The 20,767-nt window shown below is 39.6% G+C and overlaps 1 protein-coding gene across 1 annotated transcript; it reads left to right on the top strand.

The window, feature by feature from the left end:
* Positions 1–1,114: 1,114 nt before the first annotated feature.
* On the top strand, positions 1,115–20,516 carry LOC111865887. Its single transcript, XM_023854317.2, has 2 exons — positions 1,115–1,433; positions 20,249–20,516. The coding sequence occupies exons 1-2, from the start codon at positions 1,202–1,204 to the stop codon at positions 20,323–20,325; spliced, it is 309 nt and encodes a 102-aa protein (XP_023710085.1). The 5' UTR covers positions 1,115–1,201; the 3' UTR covers positions 20,326–20,516.
* The last annotated feature ends 251 nt before the right edge of the window (positions 20,517–20,767 follow it).

Here is a 20,767-nt window from a genome sequence, read left to right as displayed (position 1 = left end):
TCAATCATTATTGAGATATGGCATAATATTTTGGGGGTGTGAAGGTGATAGTATAAAGGTATTTAGAATGCAGAAGAGGGTGCTGCGAATAATTGGTGGACTTGGTAAACGAGACTCATGCAGGCAAATTTTTAAAGATTATGGCATCCTTACGGTTACTTCGTTGTATATCTTAGAGGTGTTGTGTTACATAAAAAAGCACAAAGCAGATTTGATCCAGAATATAAATATTCATAGTTATAATACAAGAATAAACAAGGATTTTCATGTTCAGTTCTGTAGAACTACATTATTTAAAAAGAGTGTGGTAAATATGGGGATAGAATTGCATAGTAAGTTGCCTGACAAAATAAAAAACTCAGTGGGTTTTCAGTTTTTAAAAGAGACTTAAAATCCTTTTTATTGAAACATTCCTTTTACATGATAAATTAATTCCTTAGTTTTAAATAAAAAGATGGATGGTGAAAGTACTCATATTGGGATGTCATAGCAAATAATAAGTTTTATACAATGATTTGTGTATTTGTTTTTTCTTTTTCAAATGTATCTACATATTGCTTAGGATTGTAAAATGTTGTTAGTATCCTTGTAACTTTGTAGGTTTGTTTGTTAAGTTGTACTCCTGGATAAATCAATCAATCAATATAGTTCGTAGTATGCTTGTAACTATGTAGATTTATTTTGTTAACTTATATTACTGAATGACGTGTCCAAATGTTACTATGTAACAAAACGGATGAAAATACAATACAATACACATAATCCATATACATAAGTAACACACAGATGTAAATTCATGCGTAAATGTCGACTCTCGTTTCACAACATCAGATCAAAGTCCCTACTTACTAATTAATCTAATTAGTTGCACAACATACCTCAACGGCGTACACACATTTTCAGAAACTACGCGGTATTACTGAAACAACCGCCCAAAACCTTCAACCGAAATTTAAGATCCTCTGATTGGCTGACACTTATGCGATTCGATTGTTTGCGGTAGGTGTAATATGACCGATTACAGTCATTACCAGACTATCTAGTTCATGTAGCTGAACATAGATGGCTAGTCTGCATGTGTCCCCCTCCCCTTTGGGAGATACACCACCCCTATTCGCAATCTCGCAGTGATTGCCAATATTGAAGTGCCAAATTCTTATCCGTTCTTATCTATGTCCTATTTGTCACATAATTCGCTGCCATGAGTGAAAGGAGTAATGTTTGCCAAAGGGGTCCAAGTGTTGCAATTTTTGACAGTCATAGAGAATTACTTCACGAGTCGGCTCCGACAGCGTTCGGGGATCGAAGCCTGAAATCTACTATTAATACACTTAGAACAATGCAGCGAGAAACCAATGAATTTTTAACCAAACTTGTGAACGAACAAACTTCGCAGGATGCTGGTAAAAAGGAAAGTGCTGCAGAGGATAAAGGTAAAAAAAAAGATCCCTCTTTTTGTAGTCGGCCACTATGTTGTATTGACGATAAATGGACAGCAGTGCATTGTTTCGTCACCAATTAGTTTGCCTGAGGTGGGAAAGGTTAATGGTGTGTTGACCGACCGCGCACATGAATGTATATCGTTTGATAAGTGCAGTTTATGGTGGAACGCCATTGCACAAACTCTAAATTAATACGAAAGTGTTTACAACTTTGAAAACAAAAAAATGGGTTTAAGAAATAGTGTATGATCAAAAGCTGTCACGATAAAGTACTCAAATTGTAGTTCTGAGGAGAGTTATTCATTCACTTTTATTCATCCCAGAGATCAAAATACACCGATATAGGATATGCCCATGCTAGATATACATTATAGAAGTTACAGTAATTAAATAAATATTAACTTATTAGATATATGACAATAGAAGTATTGAAAGTAATGATAACATAAAATTGTTAGAAATGTAACTTATTCCACAGATCTGCATATCAGTAGTCAGTATTACAGAGTTCTTCATTGAGGTAGTCTTCAACTGAATAATAGCATCTATTAATAACTAAGTTCATCAGTTCCTTTTTAAACTGGTTGTTGTTACCTATTTGTATTATGTTGTTGGGCAACATGTAGAAGATGAAACCTGCTACTGATTACAAGTATAAATCAGTCCGTCCAATGTGACCTGTAAGTTTATTACTACATGAAAAACTTAACACCCTTACATGTCAGTGAAACAGTGAAAACAGCACAGCAGCCACGAGCAAACCCTGGAAGATATAAAGAACCTCCACATCAAGATAGACAATACCTGCCCCATACAAGAGGGACGATGGGAGGATGAACACGAGCCTGCATGGTTTATGAATTTTAATTATTGACAATGCAAAATTTTTAATTAGTATCAAGAAATTTTAAATAATTTTTAAAAACTTTACATTCCCAGGAAACTGCTATGTTTGTGTAATGTTCTATTTTGTGTACTATGCATTGTAACATATAAGTGTACGTACTTTACGTCTAAACAACTTATGTGAAGGTGGTTTCCTATTTGTAGTGATGTTTGCCCTCTGAAGATGGTCCACAGAGACCGAAACATGTAAGGGTGTTTAGTTTTTCATGTAGTAATAAACTTACAGGTCACATTGGCCAGAGTGATTTATATTTGTAATTGTTAGTGTGACAGACCAGAATGAAACAAATCAAACTGCTACTGATTGTTTATTAAGTTCTAAATTATGTATATATCTGTGGTAATGTCATTATTAGTCCTGGACACAGTCGAATGATTTGTTTTATTCGTGACGGTGTTCTGGGACCTCTGAGCTGGTACTGTTTGGACATATCCCAGAAGACATTCTTGGTAGTCAGTGTTGTGAGAGCCTCAAATCTCGTATGGAATGTTTTCATTCGGATTTAATACAGCAACTGGACTATGGGTGAATGACTAGGGATCAGGGTTCTGTTCGCAGCAGTGACAATTTTCTCATATCCATGGCATTCAAAGAGATTCACAGAATTGCCATTTTGGATAATTATGCCAAGTCGTGCATGATTGCAACCCATAAGGTTTATTATCATACTACAGTCAGTTACACCACAAGTTCCTGAAATTTGATGAAACTAATGTCCCAAAATCTGTCGACACTTGTAGTATCATCCTCAAAGATTCATTCTTAGCCCTACAACAGAACCTAAGGTAGGTTATTTTTTTTGTGAATGTACATATTTTGAAATTTTTAAAAATCTCATAGCAGTCATATATATAGCCTTAATTACAAACCACACATACCAAATTTCTGTATGCAATTCAAAGATTTTTATAAAAGAACTGGTTGTTGATGTATTGAAGAGACTCAGAGATGTAAAGTAGGAGGCATTGACCTTTAAACTAAAACAAGATAATTTTTTTTTTCAAGAAACCACAGTAATTAATTTAGGTGGTGATTTTGTTATAAAGATTTTACTACTATATGACATTTAAAGCGTTACCCAGTAGAAGTTAAGGGGAAGTGGGGCAAGACTGAGTCCAGTAGGTACTGTGGTCACTACTGGCCTCTTGTACCAGCCCCAGATGATAGATGATGATGATGATGGTGATTGTGGAGCAACTGGTGGAATGAAGATTGGCAGGAGAAACTGAAGTACCTGGAGAAAAGCTGCTCCAGCGCCACTTTGTCCACTAAATATCCCACATAACCAGACCTGGGCTTGAACCCACGTCACTGCAGTGTGAAGCCATCGATTAACTGCCTGAGCTATGGCATGGCTTTGGGGAAGGCCTTACATGTGTGTGAGGCTGTAGATGCTGGAGCTGTGAAGTGTATGTGTATGATGTTGCCCACAGCGTGGTTGCAGCTGGACTATCTGACTGTGTGTATAAGTAATTCTACAAACAAATTAAACACAAACCTTTATAGATCACCCTCAGAGAATGCAGACTCTTGGCAAAGCATATGGACAAAAAAGGGAATGTGGCATTCTTTACAATAACCTTTCTCATAAAATTAATAGTTTATCCAATAAACAGAAACATTCTTATAAAAATTCATATAATCAACCAGACTCTGAAGAATATTTTTCCAGTGGCATGCAGTCTCTTCTTGGAGGTTCTCCCAGTGATGGTTGTGAAGAAAGAGTACCAACTTCTGTCATATAATGCTGTGTAGTCCATCGAAAGGCAACTGACATTTTGGGAGAAGGTATTACCTCCATCTTCAGGTTTCAAGAATAAATGAAGCAAGAAACCAGCGTGAAAGCAGATGGAAAACTGAGCCTCTTCTTTTAAGTGAGTCCTTACTCCCAAAGAAGACAGTATTATGGAACTGGACCTAAAATATAAGCATGAACAACTTACCAAGTGATACTTGGAGAAGTTTGTTGTAGAAACTGACAGTGCAATGCAGCAGATAAATTTCAGTCAACATGAAGCCATTAGCTTTATGGCCACTAACATCATACGGAAGTTAATGAGGAAGCCACCTCCAGTAAACCTTACACAGCGCTACTGTTGATTTACATACTTTCACAGTTCAGCGTTGCACACACACTAGGATTCTCCATCTTCACCAGACATCTCCTGGCAGTGGATCTCAACAGAGAAACTAGCGCTTCTGATCACTATGAAGCCTTGTTATTTCATCTTCAATCACTCTGTACTCCTCTGTCCTAATCTGTACTCGTTTAATCTTCACAATTCACTAAGGACATGTTCCATTCTTGTCCTTGTACTCTCGACTGCTGAACCCTCCTGGACTCTCCTTAGCTGCAAGTGGACTCATGTTATATAGCTGTGGCATGGACAATGCAGAAAACGCAGTTTTATTGTTGTATAGTTCAGACCACACATAAAGCAAATCCATGATAGCTATTTCACAAGTCTATTGGCACGCTTACTGTTGCGTAGCAACAAGCTATAAACATTCATCCTAATGTTGTATGTGGATATCCCAGGGTGTTTATGAAGCCACTGCCTTACAGTGTATTAACATGTCACAATATCATGGCTAGTCTGAGAAAGAAGTCTGAATCAGTGTGTCACCAAGGCTGACAAAGGGAACACAGTGGTAATAATTAGCAGTGATGGTTTGAATAATATTGTACATAATTTTATAGAAGAAAATACAATTAAAATACTTCCATCAAACTCGACATGAAACTTCCAGAAATTAGTACAGATGTGAGTAAAAAGCGGTGTTCATGTAAGGAACCAGAAAAGAAGAAATACATAAGATAAATAAATTTAAAAACACCTCAGTTGGTAGCACAAATTAAGTTACACAAGAATGATACACCAATCCAACTGGTAATAAATAACATCAACCCAAACTTACAAACCAGCCAAATATATACACTCAGTGAACTGATAAAATGTATAATCATAAGAAAATAGTTTAACACAAAATACTCAATAGGATTTGCTAATGAGCTAATTGTTTCACTAAAACCGGGCTATAAATTTATGATACTTTTTATAAAAGATTTATATGTAAACATCCCAGTTAATAAATTCTTTGATTTAACAAACAACTTCATAATTGGTAGCAAATTGCATCATAATACCATTCAAGGAATGACTGATAGTCTCTACAATGCTGCAGCAAAATTACTTTCAATAAAATAATCAGTTTTTCAAACCACTTAAAGGCATTGTGATAGGATCCTTCTCTTAGGCCTAATATCAGAAATTTTTACAACCCACAGAAAACAAACTAATTAAACATATATTGGACAGTAAGTGTAAAAAAAATGTAAAGCTATGCCTGTAACAGGCCGTGAAGGCTCATAGGGTTGTGAGAGGTTGAGACTCCCACATTTTCTAGACAGTCAGCCCATAGAGGGTGGTGAGCTTGTCAGCCTTATGTGCCAGCTGCCCTTAACCGCCCCAGGAAGATTCCTAGTACTAATTTCAGTTACAGGCTGAGTCGATCCCAGGGCTAAAGTGCAGCTGGAAGGATTAGGTCCATTGAAAAATTCAGTGACCTCATCGGGACTCAAACCCTCAACCTTCCAGCCTGTAGCATAGTGAAGAACTTAATGTCATCATTATTACTGATAATCATAGCATGTGTGATGCTAGTATGGCAGTCAGCGTAAACTTTAAATTTGCCACGGGATCCATATGCATTGTTAATAACGTATGGAAAAAATGGGTGAGTTAAATGTATAGTTGTAGTTACATTAGATGTATAACAGAACTGTTTATAAACACATAAATATACAAATAGCTTCTCAGACCAACAATATTGTAAGAAACATACTCAGAAGTAAAACAGTTATCTCAGTCGTATACAACAGTAAGAGCATTTACATTAACAATATTCAGAGTGTTAGGAAGCCTACAGAGGTCAAACTGGGAGAAGAATCAAACTAAGATATAAGGAATATACATGAAGGTGAAGTATTAGACTCAAGAAGGACTCAAAATTTGCTGTTCGTATATTTAACAACAGACACTCTTATGGATCCTAGGAACAAATGGCCATAAAAATTGATCATGCAAAAAAAAGAAAGGTGTAATCATGAACATTAAGGAGAATTAACACAGCTACTTGCATAAATCACTTGGAAAGTTAATTGATGATCGGCCACTTAATAGCTCAAGCAGTAAGTTGCTGGCTTGCCACCATGGTGGCCCAGGTTCAAACCTGGGTCTGGTCAAGTGGAATTCGTGGTGGACAAAGTGATGCTGGGGTAGGTTTTCTCTGAGTACTTCGGTTTCCCCTGCCAATCTTCATTCCACCAAATTCTCCATCATCGCAATCACCCGGAGCAGGTACAATAGGCCAATCAGTGGCCGCCGTGCCAAGTGGACCCAACTGGACTCCACCCCCCACTATGCAAATTTAACTTTAACTGATGATCAGAAATGTGAAGGTAGTAATTGCCTGTTCAATCAACTAGAAGATGTATACAGGTGAACCTAATGATATAATTACTATACTGCCTCAGATAGGATTACATATACATGCACTGATAGATTAGCTGAATCCACACTAAAGCGAACTTCATAAACATACAGCATAGAGCTACAGCATATAAAACCTCTTCATGTTCTTCTTCTATGGCGCAATAGCCCGATGCCAGGCCTTGGCCTCCCTTATCAAGCCACTCCATTCCTCTCTGTCCTGTGCTGCTCTCTTACAGTTCCTTACACCCATTAACTTCTTCGCATCTTCTTCCACCGCATCAATCCATCTAGTTCTTGGTTTCCCAGCACGTCTCCTACCACATCTCCTTATCCACTCTCTGTACATGCCAGCCCATTGCAATCTTTTAAGCTTTATCGTCACTGAGGTCTCTGGTTCATTATATAATTTGTATAACTCTTTATTATATCTTATTCTCCATATCCCATTCTCTTGGTGGTCCATAAATTCATCTTAGGATTTTCCTCTCAAATGAATTGATGACTGATTCCTCTTTTTTGTTTAGCATCCAACCCTCACATCCGTAATAAAGCACCGGTCTTATCATCGTTTTATATATTTTTTTAATCGCTCGGTGTATATCCTTTGACCTAAAAACTGATAGTAACGAGAAATATGCATTATTTGCTAGTTTTATTCTTCTTGTTATATCATGATTTTCCTCTCCATCTTTGCGGAATTTCGATCCTAAATAAATGAAGTCTTCAACTATTCTTATCCCGTCCCCTTCCATGTTAATTTCTCCAGTTTGCCTTGGATTCCTTCTAGATTGTATCAGCATTTTAGTTTTATTTACATTCACGTCTAAGCCAGTTATTTTTGCTATGGTTTTTATTTCTTTATATGTCTCCTTCATTGCTCTTAGGGATCTCGATACCATAATAATATCATCCACATACGCCATTATTTGCGTTTGTTTATACGCTATTGTGTTCCTTGTGTCTACATTACATTTACTCACTATATATTCCAATACCAAATTAAATGGTGGTGCCAAACTATCTCCCTGTTTTAATCCTTGATTTGTCTTAAAGCATTCCATTAACTGGTTCTGGATTTTAACTTGATTGATTGTTTATGTCATGGTTAAGTTAATTATTCTGCTTAGTTTTGTTCGAATACCAAAAGTGGAGATAATCATCCTTAATTTCTTCCTTATTATTGTATCATATGCTTGTTTAAAATCTATGAAGCATAGGTAAATATCTGTATTAAATTCCCAGCATTTCTCCGTTATTTGTCTCAGGGTGAATAAATTGTCTATTGTTGACCTATTGTGTCAAAATCCTGATTGATATTCTCCTATTGTTTTTTCTATATATGGATCCAGTCTCTTTTTTAGTATCCTTGTTAAAATTTTATATGTTGTCGGTAGTAATGATTCATTCATTCATCAGTAATCTGTCAAGACGACAGGTCCACAGTCTCTTCCAAAACAGTTCCTCCACTTGATGCGATCTAGAGCTTTCTCCTTCAAATGAAAATATCCTCTTCTGTCCCCAAGGTCATCCAGCATCTTCTTACATCTTCTTCCTCATCTTCTGGTCACTTCTATCTGCCCTCTATCTTTCCTTCAATAACTTCTTTTAGAAGGCAGTTACTGCGTAAGATATGACCAATCCAATTAGCCTTCCGTTTTCTTATTTCGTGTAGGATATTCCTCTGCTCACTGACTCTAAATAACACTTCTGCATTTCTCACATAATCGGTCCAACTTATCTTCTCCATCCTTCTCCAACACCACATTTCGAAGCTTTCCAGGTGTTTCTGATCTACTGCCCTAAATGTCGAAGTTTCAGCCCCATGCAAAGCAATGCTCCAAATGTAGCATTTCACTAGTTTCTTTCTCAAATTTAGGTCATTTAAATAATGATATACCTCTGTAATTACTACATGTTAATTTATTCCCTTTTTTAAATATGGGACATATAATGCTCTTTCCCCAATCTTCTAGTATCTTTTCTTCTTCCCACACTTTATTTATAATTCTGTGGAGTACTGCTATTCCTTCTTGTCCTCCTGCCTTCAATAATTCTGCTGGTATGTTATCTCCTCCTGGTGCTTTATTTAGTTCTTGTTCCTTTAATGCTTCTTCCACTTCTTCCTTTGTTGGGGGCTCTATTAACTCTTCCTCTTCCCCTTCACCATCGTCTGTATTTTCTTCTTCATTGTCCTCGTTATCTTTCATATTCTGATTTTGATTTAATAATTGTTCAAAATATTCTTTCCATGTATTCATAATCTCTGTTTTATTATTTATTAGAACCCCTTTTTTGTCTCAGATAAATTCTGTTTTTGGTTTGAAACCTTTCATATATTTAATTCGACCAAAGGCATTTTTTGTTTTGTTATTTTTGAAGTCTTCTTCCATTTGCAGTAATTGCTCATTTAGAAAGGCCTGTTTCTTTTTCCTGCAAATCTTGTCTGCTTTCCTTCTTGCTTCTTTATACACCTCATTTCTTGCTCTTGTTGGTCTTTCCATATATTTCTTATTCTTGAGGTTTATACTCTCCCTACATTCCTCGTTGAACCATTCTCTATTATCCTGTGTCTCTTGATATCCCAAAGTTCTCTCAGCTTCTGTAATTATTGCGGTTTTAAAATCTACCCATATCCCTTCTACCGTTACTTCTTTATTTGCTCTATTGTCATTAATTTCTTTAATTTTATTTTGAAATGCTTCTCTCTTATCACTCTCCATAATCTTGTCAATATTGAATTTCTTACATTTCTCATACTGCTTGGATCTTTGACAACTTATTTTACATCTATATTTAACCTGTACTAAGTAATGATCACTATCACAGTTTGCCCCTCTTAATGTTCTTACATCCAGGATATTCATCGCAAATTGTTTCTCTGTGAGGACATGATCTATCTGATTGAAGGTTACACCATCCGGTGCTGCCCATATTCTTTTATGTATATTTTTGTGCAGGAAGTATGTAGAGCTGATGATCAAGTTCTTACTTTCTGCAAAATCTGTTAATTTTATTCCATTACGGTTGGTTGTATCATGTAAAGTTTCTATCCCAGTTACTCCTCTGTATTCCTTCTCTTTACCTATTTTGGCAGTAAGATCCCCTAAAATAACCTTTATGTCATTACTTGGTATTGAACCATATGTCCCTTCCGTCTGTTGATAGAAATAGTCTTTGACCTCCTCTTCTTTTTCTTCTATAGGTGCATACACGTTCATCAACGTCATATTGAAAAATTTCGTTCTAATTCTCAAAGTTCAAATTCTTTCACTTATTGGTTTAAAGTCTATTATTGCGTTTATAAATTCTCGTTCTATTACAGAGGCTACACCAAATTCCTTATTGCCTTCTGCTTTACCACTGTAACATACAGTATGTTTCTTTAAGTCCATGAGTCCTTTACCCAGCCATCTAATTTCCTGTATGGCTGTGATTTTCATATTGTACTTATCTGTCTGTTCTAGTACCGATTTCATGGCACCCGGTTTATTGAGGGTTTTCACATTCCTTGTACCTAGAGAGTAGTCCATATTCTTTGCCAATTGTCGTCTTCCATTCTGTTGAGGTTTCTGAGGCTTGATTCCAGGTTTCGAGACATTTGTATTTTTTTTTTACTGTGAGAGGTCGTCAGCCTCTCGCTGAACCCCCAACTTGGAGGACCAGGGTATCTCTTTTAGTCTGGGTCACCCCCTTCGACCTGTCCGGCATGGGTAGCTCTACTAGTAGGTATGCTACCGCCGACATAGTTCTCAGGGTCATATGACCACAGAAGCCCCTCCGCTACATCAAAGTAGAGACACCATCGGGGGGATATAAAACCTCACACTTATACAGTTAAGGCCTTCCCCATTAAATTCTATTGGATAACACTTAATTGACCTTCATGACAAATTCACTAGATAAATTACTGCATTTTCTTGGCAAACAATTTTTACCTTGCTTTAGCTTGAAGGTCAGTGGATCCTCCTATTGACCATTTCTGAAATGAGGTCAACACATCAACAGTCATATATTTTTTTCATACAGAAATTTAATATGCATGGTTTGTAATGTAAGATGTTAGTCTATATGTAGGAGTGTTAGGAGGATTTTAAAAATTTAAAATTATATACAATCATAAAATTTAACTTGATTTAGTTTCTGTTGTACCCCTGAGGATGGCATTGCAAGTGTCAAGGAAAATGATGAGTTTATTCTGCTTTCAAGAACTTGTATTATAAATGGTTATACTGTGGTAAAAGAAAATGTCATTCTGGATACTGGTCACCTTCCCCCACTAGCTGACATAGAACAAACAATGTCCAAATTGTAGTGGATGATTTTTAAACTTCATTTAGAATCATGGTAACTGTTTCAGAGTTACAGAATTTCAGAATTTTATCCATTTTGTGTGTGTGATGACCACAACATCACAAGACAGAATTACACAGAATTTATATATGGCTCATTTTATTTCCAGTGTCAAAGTAGCATTAAAAGTGAAACAAAGAGGGCACTATTTTCTAATACAGAGTATGTTGGTATGTATTTCATGAATGACTTTTGTGATGGAAATGGCAGAACAGCATCAAGGGAATACCAGTATCATTATCATTATTTTGTATGACTTCTGCTTGTTGCCTGCATAACTTTGTTATATAATCATATAAGTATGGGATTTTGAATGCCATGTGCAAATCGCGGACCGGTGTGCACCTTGGAAACTTGCCAATGGTGCAGAGAACCCTGTTTTGGAGGCACTGCAATTTCATTAGATGAGTGTCTGCTGCAGACTCCCAGGCGGACTAGCATAAGTCAGTACAGATCTAATAAGTGTTTTGTGGCGGGTCAGTTTAATGTTATCACTCAATCGCTCACTTTTGAATAGGGAATATACTCTAATACATGTTCTGAAGGCCTTGGCTTCGATCATTTCTATGTGCAGTCTCCATGTAACTCTCATATCGAAGATTACACCTAGATATTTTGCACTAATTACAAATGGAATATTTCTTCCATTGAACGTAAGGCAGGACTCAGGCGGTCGATGACGATGAGAAGTAGACCCCTGAGTCTTTACTTCATTAATTTTAATATTTCAGTGCTCACACCACGTCTCCATTGAGCTAAGACAACGCTGGAATTTTCTTAAAATAAAACCCTCCTTACGATCTGTTGCATACAAACAGGTTTCATCCACAAAGAGGGTCAGGTGAACACCATATGTGGGCGGGGGCATCAGTAATATACAAATTTAAAAGAGTAGGGGACAGGTCTATTATTGTACCAGTTCAGAAGAAGGGTGGTAAAACTGACTGTAGCAATTAACGATTGATATCACTGCTATCAACTTCATACAAAATTTTATCCAATATTCTTCTCTCAAGGTTAAGTCCATACGTAGATGAAATTATTGGGGATCATCAGTGTGGGTTTAACATAACACATCAACTACAGATCAGATCTTTTGCATTCGTCAATTGGAGAAAAAATGGGAGTACGATGAGACAGTACATCAGCTATTCATAGACTTAAAGAAAGCCTATGATTCAGTTAGGAGGGGTGTATTGTACAATATTCTGATAGAGTTTGGGATACCCATGAAACTAGTTAGGTTGATTAAAATGTATTTAAAATGAAACGTATAGTAAAGTCCATGTAGGTAAACATTTGTCTGATAAATTTCCTGTCCAGAATGGTCTAAAACAAAGAGATGCTTTATCACCACTCCTTTTCAGCTTTGCTTTAGAATATGCCATTAGAAAGGTCCATGGAAACCAGGTGGGACTGAAATTAAACGGGACACATCAGCTTTTGGCCTATGCTGATGATGTGAATCTACTGGGTGATAATGTAGATATCATAAAGGAAAACACATAAACTTTAATTGATGCAAGTAAAGAGGTTGGTCTAGAAGTAAACACTGAGAAAACTAAGTATATGTTGCTGTCTAGTCACTGAAATGTAGGGAAAAATCATGATATAAAGGTAGGAAACAGATGTTTTGAAAATGTGGCACAATTCAGGTATCTGGGAACAACGATAACAGATTGAAACCTCATTCAGGAGGAAATCAAGAGGAGATTGAACTTGGGTAATGCTTGCTACCATTCAGTCCAGAACCTTTTGTTGTCTTGTCTACTGTCCAAAAACATAAAAATTAGAATATACAAAACTATAATTTTGGCTGTGGTTCTGTATGAGTGCGAAACCTGGTCTCTGACATTAAGGGAAGAACATAGACTGAGGGTGTTTGAGAACATGGTGTTGAGGAGAATATTTTGACCAAAGAGAGATGAAGTGACAGGAGGTTAGAGAAAACTGCATAATGAGGAGCTTCATAACATGTACTCTTCTCCAGGTATAATTAGAATGATCAAGCCAAGGAAGATTAGGTGGGCAGGGCATGTAGCACGAATGTGGGAAACGATGAATGCATATAGAATATTGGTGGGAAAGCCAGAAGGAAAGAGACCGCTGGGAAGACCAAGGCATAGGTGGGTGGACAATATTAAAATGGATCTTAGAGAGATAGGATGGGATGGTATGGATTGGATTGATCTGGCTCAGGATATGGGCCAGTGGAGGGCTCTTGTGAACACGGTAATGAAACTTCGGGTTCCATAAAATGCTGGGAAATTCTTGAGTAGCTGCAGAATTGGCGGCTCCTGCAGAAGGGCTCAGCTCCATGAGTAAGGGGACAGGTCCGAGCCTTGTGGCACCCCTGCTTGCATTTCCTTTGGCGCTGACATTTCGCCTTCAACTGAGACCCTGAACTTACTCAGAGAAAGAAAGGACCCAATAAGCTTGGTCAAACTGTTCGAGAATCCAATTTTGATATCTTATGAGTATACAGCAAGCCTGAGTGCCACGTGGTATCAAAGGCTTTTTCGATGTCCAAGAACACCGCACCCGTAGACATTTTATTGTTGAAATTAAGGGTCACATGGTCTGCCAGCCTTACACATTGCAATGTCGTGCTGTGACGTGCACGAAAACGAAACTGGCTTGCTTTGAGCAGTCCTCTTTCTTCAATATGTTTTTGGAGGAATTTTGAAATAACTTTTTCGAATAGTTTTCCTGTCGTGGACAGGAGGCTGATCGGACGTAAATTTTGAGGAAATTTCTGGTCTTTACCCGGTTTAGGTAAAGTTATTATTTTTGCTTCCTTCCAAGTATTTGGAAAGTGAGAGAGCCGAAAACAGTGATTGAATAAGTGAGTTAGGTGAACCAATGGTCTCCTTGGAAGGTGCCTGAGGCATTCATTTGGAATGCCGTCAATTCCACAGGCCTTTTTTAATTTCAGGGATTTTATTAATTTCTGAACGTCACATGGTCTGATCCTTAGAGGGGGGGTTTCATCCACGGCTTCCAGCAGAGCTTGAACTCTAGCCTCAACCCGCTCTTCATGGTTTTCATCGCACAGGTCATGCGGCGTGAACTGAATTTCCAAGCAGTCGGCAATTTCGTTGGCTTTTTCAAAAGGATGAAATTTTAGGCCAGAAGAACCATGAATAGCAGTTGGTGTCCGTGGTCCGTCTCTCTGAAGGAGAGATTTCGCAATGGGCCATATACACTGAGGTGTGACTTCAGCGTTGCTTATTTTTGCTTCCCACCGTTCAAGTGCCTTTTTACGGGTCATTCGCCTGATTGATTTTGTGACCCAATTGACTGCCGTTTTACACGCTGAATCCCTGGTTTCTTGTCACAATTTTCGTAGCCACTGCTTATGTTTCATCCAAAGGTCTACACGAGGAAGATCGTTGTTTATGTCCGAAAGTGTAACTTTACTTGCCAAAGCAATAGAGGCTGCAAAGTCGCGTGCCGCTTTATCGGCTTCTACCCCCGGCTTAATTTCTAGTTTAGGTGATATTAACTCAGAAGTGAGGCTTTGAAACCGCTCCTAATCTGTAAATTTTTCAATACATTCGAAAGATTCCTAATTTTCACGTGATCCAGTATGTGGAATACTATTGGTAAGTGATCTGAATCCAAAATATCAGAGACGATGACACCGTACACTCTGATATTTTGGTGAACCACAATGTCCAACACGTCACCATTTCCCGCACTAGAATAATGAGTGGGGCACTGCGGTGCTAAAATTACGAATTCACTCATATCAGGAACCACTCCCAATCTGTAATTTTTTCAATACATTCGAAAGATTCCTAATTTTCTCGTGATCCAGTATGTGGAATACTATTGGTAGGTGATCTGAATCCAAAATATCAGAGACGATGACATCGTACACTCTGATATTTTTGTGAACCACCATGTCCAACACGTCACCATTTCCCGCACTGGAATAATGAGTGGGGCACTGTGGTGCTAAAATTACGAATTCACTCATATCAAATAAATTCATGAGTTTCCCGCCTGATGGGTTTGAAACTTTGCTGTTCCAAAATGGGTGTTTATCATTCAAGTCGCCTGCCAAAATAGACTTACGTCTAAAGCTTAAGAGTTCAGTGATGTCATCATCACTCCAGGCTCTGCCTGGAGATTTATAAACAGCTACAAGCAGAACGTCACTATTACCAGTTGGTATGCAACCTCTGTCGCTTCTACTGAAACAAGGGGTGTTAGGTCTACAAGGTTATGGGGAATGCCTTTTCTAACTGCAACGGCAGTTCCGCCTTTTCTGCCCGAGTGGCGGTCGATTCTATAGAATAGGTAATTTGGAATAAAGAACCTCACATGAGGTTTCAGATATGTCTTCTTGCAGCTGTTTGCTGAGCTCATAGTGCTGTCTCCCAATGCCATTCGCATTGAATGCTATGACTTTGAGAGGCCTGTGAACTTGAGTGGCCATTTTGTTTCATGAGGTTTAATACAATTTTTGTAATGGCCACTATTTTGTCCTCAGACACTGCACAATTGAACTCTGTCATGATCTGCTGTACTACAGCCACCACTCTGAACATATTGTCGAGAGGTTGACTGTTTACATGAGGAGCCTGAACTGACTGACCTGTTTCCTTCTGCAGTGCAGGGGCCGGTAGAATCTGCTTTCTTGTGGTGGGTGGACACGCCACCGGAACAAGGGTTTCCTGAGGTTGCTGCTGCCGCTGTTCTGTGCTGCCGCTGTTCTGTGCTGCCGCGAAGGAGACACCTGGGGTGATGATGTTTGAGGAGAACCCTCCGTGTGGTAGTTTTGGGTGTTCTCTGTGCCATCCTTTTCTGCTGCTCCTTCTCGGCATGTTTGCAACTCCAATAATTAGCGGGATGCGGTTTGTCTCCCCCCGCCAACCTGCAGTTGCAGCATGTTGGAGTGGAGGCAGAGTTTCGCTTTTCTGGGCACTCCTTGTGTAGGTGGCCGCCTTCTCACCACAGACAACGTGAGTGTTGCTTGCAGTTTGCCCAAACGTGGCCGAACTGCTGACAGTTGTAACACTGCGTGAGCCTGTTTTGCGCTTCGTACGCCTCTACCCTGATGGCATTATGGCAGAGGTTGTTCAATCGGAAGAGTTATTGGGACTTCTCCGTTCTTGGTAGTGTGATAAGGAACAAGGGAAGGTCGATAGTATTTGTTCCTTCAGGTGACCGATGACTTGTTGTCATTTGTTTGACGCTAATAACGTCAAACCCCAGACTCACCAGGCCGTCAGAGATATCCTTAGCTGGAGTATTCTGTTGGAGGTTACGGATGACAGCTTTGATTGGTTTTCTGATTTTGGAGAATAGGAAAAGTATGAAAGGTTGTTATCCTCTAAGAATTTCTTGATGACTGAAAAGTCCGCCATTTCGTTTGTCACAATTCTGGTCCCGCTCCTGGTGTTGTGGAACTCAGAACTGCCCGTTAACAATGCCTTTGACTTTCCTCTGCAACCGCATCAGGTCGGTCGTAGAGGGTAGCACAGTGGTAGGTGGCCTACCTGCCTTGTATGATGGCTGCCATTGTTCTTTATCTGTATCCTCCACGACTTCCATTCCTGATGTGCTCAGGGGCGCGAAGAAGTTTTTTAACAGTGCCTCACCTTGGGATCGTATCCTAGGGTCTCTAGGTCCAGGTGTCGGTTTTGGTCTTTTCGGCTGTTCTTCTGAGGAGTTTCGCTTGCATCTCCTTTGTTCGCGAAATTCCTCAGGTGATTAAATCTGTTGTATTTGGAGCAGCGAGTCTCGCATATGGCAGCGTACATGCGCAGAATGGCTGTGAAGAGCGCCTTTCCGACGAGTTGCTTACAAAGCACTCTCCTCTCGGCCTCGGATTTGGTGATTAATTCTTTCCATACTGTGCCGTTTCCATTAACAGAGGGCGATGTAAGGATAAGCTGCGCTATTGTGTGTAGGCCATTACACAGTAATTCTATTTCTTTCTGACAGAATTCTTTGCCGTTAAATCGTCATGCGGCTTCTCAAAGGACGCCACGGTTGTCTTCCAGCATATATCACACACTGTCGGCTCCGTCATTTTGCCTGCTTACCAGTCCATATGCAGACGGGACGACCCTACCACTGACACACCAGCCGCACCACTCTTATATTAGTTTATAGTTGCAATTCAGTCAGACCACAGATATTCAGTTCTATCCTAGAAGGAATGCACACACTAAAGAGCAACAGACTCAGACTTGGTCACTGCCAGATTTGATCGCAAAGCATGAAGTCACTAAACCCCAAACACACACTCAATAACCGATGAATTTCATTTCACAGTCCACTGAGACCTATCAGCATGAATCCACTAACTCATCCAACCGTCCATTCCTGTTCAACCCAATCTTCCCATTTCATAAGAAGAATATACATATATATGCTATGGAAGTAAAAGATCACAGTAACCTCATTGGTCACATCCTAGGCACAGTAAAGAGTAGGCACCAACCTAAGGAACTCGGTCATGTGAGGGACTCCATTTGACATCGCTGTGAGGTATGCCTGTGAGCTGTAGGAATATGATTTCTATTCGTCATAATTAGGAGTGTTGTGCCTGAAGGGGGGGCTAATGAAATAATACTAAATTACTCAGTCGCCATCCTTTTGTTGGCTGGCCCCTCCATCACTGGCACCACTTTGTAATGGCGTAAAGTGGGCATGTAGGTTCTAACCCGACTCTACCCATTAACTTTCACGCCCCCAAGGACTGGGGTGTCGTTACTGCCTTAACTCAGGTTCTCACCCTAACTGCGCATTGCATTTGGCTGTTGTTGGCTGCCTGAGGTCAATTCTGCCTTCGCCGGGACTAGGATAGCTCCGGATCGGTCTGGGGAAGGTTTAGTGCGTGGGGGTGAATCACAACTCTGGTACATCCTATCCTAACTACATTGGTCTATTTACACTCTTATTTACAATATAGAAATGCCAACGTTCTGTCGGTTTACATCGTATCAGCTTGTTAACTAACTCTCCTTCATTCTGATCTCCCACCTAGGGAGTAAGGCTTGCGACTGTCCTTCCCTTTATTTTCTACCCTCTTTGGCGTAGTCTCTACCCTAGCCTATCCAAACTCGCAGAGCACACTGCAGGTTGCACTTTCACAATTTCACCACAACAGTAAATTTAAGTGACATGGCTAATATGAGCAAATTGACCTACTTGAAATAGAGACGCAGACAAGTATCGCCATCCACCATCTAGTAACACCCATGCCGAGCAGAGCCTTTGGCTGCTTGTCGAATATTACATTTTTTTGATCGATCCCCCCTTTCCTTCGGGTCTTTATACCCCCTAGCGGCTGGCGCAGCAACTGACATAAGAGGGAAGTTAACTCCTCCCTTTGCCCTAAATTTCTGGGTGGTGGGTTCCCATTAGCCTACCCCTTTTGTCGCGGACGAACTCGCAGCGTCTCGTCGCTGTGTATTCAATAATTTCATTTACTCCAGTGGCCTAGTCTGGCGAGCATCCTGCCTGTGCGATTACGCATCTCTGCTGGGTACAAATATTCCTGACCTAGATCTACAGTCTAGGTGTTGCCATTCTTACCCTGATTGTTGTGCAAACTCTTAGCAATTGTCGTAACATTGGGGCAGTGCCTCAAATTTCCCTTTTTTTTAAATTTGCGGCATAACAAGGCGTGATACATAATGACGTTAATACGAGGGTCATACTGAAAGTCATGAGCAACAATTTTTTGTAAAGTAGCATGCTTTATTATTGACCAACAAAATACACCACCTCAATATACAGACCTTTCTTTATTTTTCCACATAATCGCCACTTCTTTGTACACATTTCTCCCAAGCGTTCTGGGAGTTTCAAAATTCCTCTTCTGTAAAATTCCGTTCCAGCCATCTGAAGACACTGATGCACTGCTTTCTTAATTGCGTCCCTTGTCTCAAAACGTCCACGCACCTGATCCTTCACAAATCTGAAAAGATGGTAGTCAGAGGGTGCCAGATCAGGGCTGTAGGAGGGGTGTGGAAGAACTTCCCACTTCATCTTTGCAATTTCTTCCAATGTGAGGCGAGCGTCATGCAGGATGATGATGTTTCGTCCCGGACATTTATCGCGCAATGCACGATGGAGCTTATGCAGCGTCTGGACATAATGAGCAGCATTGATGGTTTGCCCAGGTTCCAGAAATTCGGCCAGAATATACCCCTCTGCATTCCAGAAGACTGTGCCCATCACCTTCACAGCTGATGGCACTGTCTTTGCCTTCTTTTCTGATGGAGAATGCAAATGGTGCCATTCAATACTCTGCCGTTTCGGTTCAGGCTCGAAATGATGAAACCAGCATTTGTCACCCGTCACAATACAGAGCAAAAGATCATCGCCTTCGTGTCGATATCTCTGCAGCAGTTCTGAGGCGATGGCTTTTCGCTGACTTTTGTGGTCTTCGGTCAATAACCGCGGGACTCAACGAGTACACACTTTCCTATAGCCCAAGCTTTCAGTCATCTCCTGTACTGCACTGTGCCATATTCCAAGTTTTTGGGCTATTGTGTCCACAGTCACACGCCTGTCATCTTCAATGATCTCATCCACTCTTTCCTTGTTGCGTTCAGTTGAGGCTGTTCGAGGATGACCGCTCCGAGGCTCATCTTCGATGCTGGTGTTCCCATCTTTAAAATATTTCGCCCATCTTCGAACGCTGCTCGCACCCATGCACACACTTCCATAAGCACGCTGAAGTCTGGTGAATTTCTGCAGCAGGGATTTCCTCTTTCACAAGAAATTCGATGACAGCACGCTGGCGAAACCACATATGGTTGTCGGCCATTTTGTTAGGAGTGATACTGGTCACATGATGCAAGTTATTGACGTCACAAGACACTCAAGGTTAACACAACAGCTGGTTCCACCTACCACCATACTCTCTTTCATCTGCTGTTCCCAGGTTGCACGCAAAAAAAAAGTTGTACATGACTTTCGGTACGACCTACGTAATAACAGTGTGTCACTCTGGTCAAAAGTTTAGTCGTATTTGCTTATCTAAAATCATTGTACATTACATGTGAGGGTCATCTTTTGCATTTCAGACAGTGCAGATGAGGAAGATGATGGAGATGAAGATGAGGATGAAAGTGCTTGTCCAAAGAAAAGAAAACACCAGTAGATCTCATTCATATTTACGGAAAGCAGCTATTAAATACTCATGGTTTTATGTCATTGAATTCTTCAACAAATATTACTGCCCTAGTTCTTTCCATGGTTTTTGAAATTGTTGAAATAATTTGTTCATTGGAAAAGTGAAAAAGGATTGCAAAATAATGTAGTACCATATTTAATTAAAAATTAGTTCTGTAATGAGGTTTCACTAAACTGGTAATGAGGTAACCCTATTTTAGGGGAGATTTAAGTTTTATGAAGTTTTAATGAGTTCAGTAAGTTAAAAGAACATGAAACCTTTTAAGACGTTCTTCGAGTGTAGCATAAACCTAATGTAAACATTTATGAAGCAATCAAGTAATGAAGTCATATGCTCGGCACACAGCCCTAAAGCTGATATCATTTTACTGAGAAATAGCTGAGCTAGATGACCATATTTGGTCGCTACC

This window comes from Cryptotermes secundus, unplaced genomic scaffold (genome assembly GCF_002891405.2).
Source record: "Cryptotermes secundus unplaced genomic scaffold, Csec_1.0 scaffold968, whole genome shotgun sequence".
In the NCBI taxonomy this organism is placed as follows: Eukaryota; Metazoa; Arthropoda; class Insecta; order Blattodea; family Kalotermitidae; genus Cryptotermes; species Cryptotermes secundus.
This window is presented reverse-complemented; position numbering and strand designations above follow the sequence as displayed.